The sequence below is a fragment of the Oryzias melastigma genome, linkage group LG17, assembly GCF_002922805.2.
Source record: "Oryzias melastigma strain HK-1 linkage group LG17, ASM292280v2, whole genome shotgun sequence".
In the NCBI taxonomy this organism is placed as follows: Eukaryota; Metazoa; Chordata; class Actinopteri; order Beloniformes; family Adrianichthyidae; genus Oryzias; species Oryzias melastigma.
The window spans coordinates 4,206,042-4,214,613 of NC_050528.1; the positions used below are offsets into that span (position 1 = coordinate 4,206,042).

The window sequence follows — 8,572 nt, forward strand, 5'->3', positions numbered from 1 at the left end:
CATTCAAACAGAGTCTGTCCAAGACAGTTTGATTGACAGTAGTGGTTCCACAAATGATTGTTTTAATAGTCGACTAATCACTGATTATTTATTTTCGATTAGTTGAATGATCGGGTCATGGTTATTAGCTTTAAACTAACTAAAAACTATATATATAGCATTACCTGCGATAATGCTAGTGTGAATGCTGTGAGCTGAATTTGGTCGCTGAAGATGCTGAAATTGATAGCTAAAAGCGCTGAAGCTGATAACTGAAAATGCTGAAGCTGTTAGCCAGATAAAATATTAATTAAATGCCAAAATAGCCTAAAAAACAAACAAAAAAAGCCTAAATTAGCCAAAAAAGCTAAAAACAAAACCTAAATTAGCAAAAATAGCTAGCATGTTGCTGAAATATTAGCTAAACTCCAAAAACGCCCAAAAAACTAAAAACAAAACAAAAAAAAAATAGAAAAAATACTAGCATGCAGCTAAAATATTAGGTAAGCTCCAAATTAGCCAACCCCACCCCACCCCCCAATACTACATTAGCCAAAGTAGGTAGCATGTATTTGAAATATTAGCTAAACTCCAAATTAGCCTAAAAAACAAATTAGCCAAAATAGCTAGCATGTAGCTGAAATATTAGCTAAACTCCAAATTAGCCTAAAAAAAGAAAACAAAAAAAAAAAACTAAATTAGCCAAAATTTGTAGCATGCAGCTAAAATATTAGCTAAACTCCAACTTAGCCTAAATATATATATATAAATAAGCCAAAATAACTAACATGCAGCTAAAATATTAGCTAAACTACAAAAAGCCCAAAAAACTAAAAACAAAAAAAATCCTAAATTAGCCAAAATTAGTAGCACACAGCTAAAATATTAGCTAAACTCCAAATTAGCCTGAAAAACGTAATAAATGCCAAAACGGCCCTAAAAGCTAACAGAATGCCATTATAACTTTAAACTTTACTACACTCTGACTCCATATAATATAAAGTAACGAATAATCGACTATTAAATTAGTTGTCGACTTTTTTAATTGTCGATTAGTCGACAAATCATGGCAGCCCTAATTGACTGCAATTTAAAAGGATAAATACTCTGAAATGCAAAATGATTTCTTATTACATTTGTTCTCCTTCATCAGAAAAATGCCACACAGACGTGTTAAAAACTCAAAAAACAGGATTTTCATCGGAGGGGGACTTTAACAGAAGAAACCGTTCAAACATGAAGCTTGTAATTATGCTCTAGATGTGACATTCCTTACAGTCCGTCAGAACAGCCATTCGGGAGCCTTAAATCATCAGTGATCACAAATGCAAAAGGTTGATAATCGTTTGTTTATTAGGGTGTAGCTTTGCAGTCGGAGTCATAATTAGGAGGCTAATTGCCTCTCACGTGGCTCCTCTAATTAAAGCAGTTGTTCATCTGCTCCTGTTGCCGGGGCATTAAGCTGCTGGACTCCGAGGTTCATGTCAGGTTGTTTCCTCGAGGACAAAGCAGTGAGGAGGAAGAGGAGGGAGCGCGTAGAGAGATGCTTTTGTCTCTTATTATTTGCCTCCAGTTTTGTGCGTGTGTGCGGAAAGTCAACAACACAACTGCACAGCGGAAGCAGAATGAGTCTGAAAGTGAGCTGGAACAAATCGGATCTTAGTTTTTACTGATCTGGTTTAGAATTGTTGACTTTACATCTGTATTATCCACGAGGCGTCTGAAGACGATTGCATGGTTTGTCTGTGTTCATCCTCAAGAGCAGACATGTTGAGGAATGACGTGTCTCTTTTTTTGGTTGTTGAGTCCCCTCCCCCCTCCCCCCCACACACACACTTCCTCCCAACCAAACCTGTCTGAATTCTCACAGCAGATGATGAAGTGATCCTTATTCTCCCTTTAAAAAAAACACATTTTACTGTTATTATTATATTCTCATAACATTTCACCATCTAGACTAACACTTTATTATATAGGCCCCTTTATTAACTTTTAATAACATTTAATTAAATATTATGATGTTGATGCCCTTATTTTTGTCACTTTACTCCAATGTCACTTTAAAAATACGTTGTGCAATTTCTGTTACATTATTTATATACACGGTTCAATTTCTTCCTCTTTATTTTTCTTTTGTCTCCGCACTGTAACTTTGATTTCTTTGTAGATATGCAAATTGTCTAATTTTTTTTATTGCCTGACCTTTTCTATCTGTAACAATGGAATTTCCCCACCGTGGGACGAGTGAAGGATGATCTTATCTTATCTTATCCTATCTTAAAAGTTTAGTAAGATTTTACTTTTTAGTCAGATCTAAACCTTTGTAAATGCTGTAAAACCTCATTACCTAATCTTTACTTACTTATAATTATAAAATGATTATAGGTTGAACATAAACATTAGATAATTGCTAGCTAATGCATTTATTGATACACTTCATAATACGTAGAAGTATCAGTTAACCCTGTATAACATTTGTATCATATTTGATTCATTCTGAGACCCCATCTCATTAGTATAATCAAAACGTTCCTTAAAAACCCTTTGAGACGTAGTCCATGTTGTCTGCAGTGCATTATCATTCCACTAGGGGCAGCAGAAGGGCTTTTCCTGCTCATTTCAAAATGGCCTCCCCCATGACATCTCAAAACAGTTTTGGCGGGAAAATGTTTTGCTGATTTTCAACACTTTAGGTTGAGATTAGCTCATCTATTGTTGTTTCATTTTCCTAAATGACTACTTGCTCTATTGAAAGAATCCAAAATTTGTTGATAATTAATTATGTATAAGACAGTTTCACCATGTTAAATATAATTTGAGTCAATGACTAAATAAGGTGCTTTTTTTCCCCTAAACAATATTTTTGCCAAGTCGCACATTGTATTATGATTAATATTTAAATATTATGAAAAAAATATTTATCTGTCAATTATTTGATGTAGTGGACTTTACAGGGTTAACACATGATTTAATTAAATGGCGTTTAATTATGCATTAATTAACATTAATGAAGGGGCCTTTATTTTTAAGCGTTAAAATAATTTCCTTTTTCTTGATCTTAACTTGTAATAAATTGTACTGATTTTAAGAAAATCTTGGAAAAGTTAAATCAACTTCAAACCTGGTAAAATATCTTGAAAGACTAAAAACAAAGTGTGAAATATTTTTAAAGGGCTAAAGTTTTGAGTTGATTGTACTTTGGTTGAGTTTACTTTTATGTTTGATGTTCATTCTTCTGGTTTCTGTTTTTTAGTATGTCAAGGTCTCAGCAACCGTCTGAACCTGCTGGGCTCTAAAGACGACCACTACCAGAACATGGTGAAGACCTACAGCAACTGCACTGTGGTGCTGCAGAACCTGGAGATCACCCACATGGAGGATGACCATGATTTGTCCTTCCTCAAGGTAATTGCCTACGCCTACTAAGAGCTCGGGGATAATATTATGGGATGGAGTAAATCCACCATGTCAAAAAGCATGTTCAATTTATGGTATAAAATGCCATAAAAGCTTCGATGAGGCGGCTCGCTGGTCACAGATCACGCCTGCGGGTCGCGACCTACGAGATTTGGTGCGCAACCCACAAGATTTGTGTCGCAACTTGCAACATTTGAGTTGCGACTCGCGAGATTTGGTCGCGACCCACGATATTTAAAACTCGACCCACAAGATTTGAGTTGTGACCTACAAGATTTGAGTTGTGACCTACAAGATTTGAGTTGCGACCTACAAGATTTGAGTCGTGACCCACAAGATTTGAGTTGCGACCTACAAGATTTGAGTTGTGACCTACAAGATTTGAGTCGTGACCTACAAGATTTGAGTTGTGACCTACAAGATTTGAGTCGTGACCTACAAGATTTGAGTAGCGACCTACAAGATTTGAGTTGCGACCTACAAGATTTGAGTAGCGACCTACAAGATTTGAGTTGCGACCTACAAGATTTGAGTTGCGACCTACAAGATTTGAGTAGCGACCTACAAGATTTGAGTAGCGACCTACAAGATTTGAGTAGCGACCTACAAGATTTGAGTAGCGACCTACAAGATTTGAGTTGCGACCTACAAGATTTGAGTCGTGACCCACAAGATTTGAGTTGTGACCTACAAGATTTGAGTCGTGACCCACAAGATTTGAGATGTGACCTACAAGATTTGAGTTGTGACCTACAAGATTTGAGTTGTGACCTACAAGATTTGAGTAGCGACCTACAAGATTTGAGTCGTGACCCACAAGATTTGAGTTGCGACCTACAAGATTTGAGTCGTGGCCCACAAGATTTTTATCATGTCCCACAAGATTTGAGTTGTGACCCACGAGATTTGAGTAGCGACCTACAAGATTTGAGTCGTAATCCACAAGATTTGGTCACGAACCACGAGATTTGGTTGTGACCCACATGTTTTGAGTTGTGTCTCATAAGATTTGAATCGCGACCCACGAGATTTTAGTCACAACCCACGAAATTTTGTAGAGACCCATGAGATTTGAGTCGCGACCCACGAGATTTTGGTCGTGACTCATGAGATTTCATGCAATCAATCAAACTACTTGACTTTAGTCAATAATTACAATATTTAATGAATAAAATGTTACATAAGCGTGTCTTTGTTTTTTTTTCTATTTTCTAATCAATGCATTTCATTATGTCTGTAATGAGTTTGAAACGTTTTTGTGTTTTGTCCTGAACTTTTTAAGATCTATGCCTGAAATAAACCAAATCAATCAATCAATAGTTGTTAAACTATTTTCAGTATATTTTTTTGTATTGATAAAAATGCAGGAAATGACAGAGGTACGGATTCACTGGATTTGGTTTATTTCAAACAATCAAAACAAAAATTACTACAGAAAACAAACAAAGAGACGTATATTTATACATAGACTTATTAAATGTTGGATGCTTGATTGGGACTTTATTCAAAAAGTATAAAAAACAAAAGTAAAACAGATACATTTCCATGTATAAAGAAACATTGAATCCATTAAAGTGGAGTTTTTCCCAAAAAATCTAAATGTTTTGCTTGAGGAGTGGGACTTGTGCATTCCCGCCCCTATAATGCCGTCCTTATTCTTTTACAACAACATAAAAAAAAAACCTCAGTCAAATGAATTCTTGTGGTTTCCTTCTCCAGTCTATTGAAGAAGTGGGCGGTTACGTCCTGATTGCTCTCAATACAGCAGCCAGAATTCCTCTGGAGAATCTGCGCATCATCCGGGGTCATTCTCTCTACGAGGGAGAGTTTGCTCTTTCTGTGCTTGTTAACGTCGATAAAACTACAGGCCGGGGTTCCTCCCAACTCCTGCTGACCAACCTGACAGGTGAGCTGTAGAAGTCACGTCTGCTTTTACCTGAACACATTCACATTTGATTGTTCTGAGGTCACCTTTTCGTGTTGCAGAGATTCTTGAAGGAGGCATAAAGTTTGGCACCAACCAACTTTGCAACATGGAAACGATCCAGTGGTTTGATATCGTCAACCCAGACAAGAAGCCCAAGATGGAGCTCCCGATGGCGAGCAATAACCCTCTCTGTGCGTGTCATGAAGCAGCTTTGGTGTAAAATAAAAAGTGATTTACCACTTTCAAACTGATGTTTCATGTTTTTGGTTTTCAGGTCAAAAATGTCACTCAAGCTGCTTCAACGGGTCGTGCTGGGCTCCTGGACCTCAGTACTGTCAGACCTGTAAGCCGCCATTTCTGCCTTTCAGTTATTTTACGATAAAGCATCAACTGAATTTTTATTTTCCAATTTTTTGTCTTTTTACTGTACTATTTTAAAGATGTGACACATTTTTGACCTCCTTTTTAAAGACCCACTGTGATGAATATTTTAAAATATTCTTGTGGCATTTTCTTACAATGGAAGACATATTCAAAGAAAATTCAGCACAAAATTACTTGTCTGACATTTTCTTTAATTTACTTTTGGGCGCCAACAGTCCCGCCCACAACTTAAAGGCAATCTCGTATGAACTACCACCGCTCTAGAGAAACTATGTCCTAGAAATCGACAAAAAATTGGGAAAAAAAACAGCATAATCAGTAGGGCTGGGTTGATAAAATCGTTTAATCGATTTGAATCGATTTAAGCGTGACAGATCAATAATCCATTCATAAAAATGGAGTCAATCTAGCTGAAGTCGGCTAGCTTGACGCTAACAATTAATAGAATCTCCCATAGGATGGCTAATGCTAACGCTCGGTCGACGTAAACATACATTTCTGACTAAACGAACATCTTTATTAATTTTTTCTAATCTCTAATTTTCTCTTTTTTCTACTAATTTACTCTTTTACAAAAATATTTTTAAAGTTGTTTTTATCTCATACTGTCTTCTTCTTCTTCTGGAATGGCGTGTACTTCGTCAGCGCGATCGCCACCTAGTGGCCAAACTGAAACGTCCTCCAGGAGAAGCAGAACAATGTTTACAATGTTAATGATCTGAACATTTTAGTTAGAACTTCTCCTTTAGAGAATCCATGTAACACTGGATGATATTAACAATCTCATTATTTCACTGATACATTTTACAATATGTGTAAATTACTAAATTGAATTGAGGAATCGAAACAAAATATGAATCAAATTGAATTGTTTCTGGAAATTATAACTGATAGCTAGCTGGCTAGTTCCTCTGCTATGAGAAAAATGCTACAAGAACATGTTAAAACAGTAATTCTATAACATTTTCTGTACTAATATGATCTAATAAGCTTAACCTGCTGTATCCTGAGACTGCATTCAGCCTGTTGTGCTTCCGTCTACAGTCACCAAACTGAACTGTGCACAGCAGTGCTCCAAGCGATGCAAAGGTCCGTCTCCGAGCGACTGCTGCAACGAGCATTGTGCAGCGGGCTGCACGGGACCCCGACCCACCGACTGTCTGGTGAGAGTGAAAACTGCATCACACTTTCCATTGAAATCCTCCCGTGAAGCCAAACACTCGCTTGGTGGTATTTTATTTCCAAACAAAAGTATTGTTTTGGTCTTAATTCCTGTGAGAAATGTAACCGCTGATTGAAAGCCGTGTTCTGTCGGAGCTTCAGGGTCTGCTCTGAGAACCGAGCCAAGGCTGCGTCAAAGGAATGTGGTGTTATCATTAGAGGGGGGGCTCTGTTTGGATGACTGCTGTCTGTGCCGCAGGCCTGCCGGGACTTCCAAGACGATGGGGTGTGTAAGGACTCCTGCCCCGGCCTCATGCGCTACGACCCCAACCTCCACCTGTTGGTTCCAAACCCCAATGGGAAGTACAGCTTTGGGGCCACCTGTGTGAAGAACTGCCCACGTAAGAAGAGCTCTTTGTGACCCTAAATCATGGGGGGAACTGCTGGACAGAACAGTGAAGGGTCGGTGCTGCGTTGACTCCGCCCCCGGCGTCTTATTCAGAACAAATGCTGTTTTTTTAGGAGGGTTAGGCATTCACTTTGTTCAAGTTTAATTATAAACTTTATGAACAAGAAAAGAAAATGATTGAGTTGAAGGGTGTGTTAATGCAACAACTTGCCTTTAGAATATGTAACTTACACTAACCGGTTCCTGTATTTCTCAATCTGGACGGATCCACAATCCAATGTTGTGTTTCTAATAACTTTTTTATACTTTTGTCCTCTTGTAATGGTCACAGATAAATCGGGATGACACCTGTATTGGTTTATTTTTGAATCCTCTTCCAGATAACTACGTTGTGACGGATCACGGTGCGTGCGTACGGACGTGCAGCGGGAACACCTACGAAGTGGAGGAAGGAGGAATCAGGAAGTGCGCCAAGTGCAACGGACCCTGTCCCAAAGGTCAGAGATCACGCTGTTACTGTGTAACAGTTGAACCCGCCGCAGCACGTCTCTCATCATACACACAACAGGACAGGTAGTGGTGGAGCTTCTACAGAACTGGATGAGTTAGTCACAGCGACCCTTACAGCCGCATACGGGCTGACTGCGGGCGGAAAATGACACATTTGTACGCGACAGGCAGGAATATTCAAACCACAGACCGGATGATGAACACTTTAAGTGAAAATGTGGGTTCAGTGTTTTTTCTATGGGCATGCTGCGGGCAACAGACCCGTTAGGGCTGTTTAGGGGTCACAACAGATCACAAAACTCCCCGTTTGGATCAGTAAAAAGTAAAACAACAAGCCTGCAATGATTTTATATTAAAAAGCTACAAAACATATTTAATAAAACATATAAAGTACCACAAAGTATTTATACTATGGGGTCAAATCAGTATCAGCTTAAAATGAGTGAAAAACTAAATTAAAAATTTGAAGATTTTGAAAAGAGTTTTAAACTCGAAAATACAAATTTTAAATTTGATGGAATTATTAAAAATGTGAAAACATATGATCGAACATTTGAAAAAATAATAGTGAAAACTTGAAAGAAATATTTAAAATTTGAAAAAAAATTGAAATTTGAATTTAAAAAAAAAGTAAAACTGTCACCAATTAAAAAATAATGTTAATTTGTACTTTCAACTTTGACCTCATTGTCTACTGGGAGATGTTTCGCATGATTCCCCAAGAGATCATTGTGATGTGATATTTCTTCTGCTGCAGAACGTCGTCTGCTTATGTCGCCGCCTGC

General features: G+C 37.8%; 1 protein-coding gene across 1 annotated transcript in view; it reads left to right on the forward strand.

Annotated features, from left to right (window-relative positions):
- egfra (epidermal growth factor receptor a (erythroblastic leukemia viral (v-erb-b) oncogene homolog, avian)) overlaps positions 1-8,572 on the forward strand; it is an 86,160-nt gene that overhangs the window by 48,828 nt on the left and 28,760 nt on the right. The window contains exons 4-10 of the mRNA XM_024273582.2: positions 3,233-3,384; positions 5,116-5,302; positions 5,383-5,514; positions 5,598-5,666; positions 6,752-6,870; positions 7,128-7,269; positions 7,658-7,774. Coding sequence (XP_024129350.1) covers positions 3,233-3,384; positions 5,116-5,302; positions 5,383-5,514; positions 5,598-5,666; positions 6,752-6,870; positions 7,128-7,269; positions 7,658-7,774 — 918 coding nt within the window. The remainder of the gene's footprint in view (positions 1-3,232; positions 3,385-5,115; positions 5,303-5,382; positions 5,515-5,597; positions 5,667-6,751; positions 6,871-7,127; positions 7,270-7,657; positions 7,775-8,572) is intronic.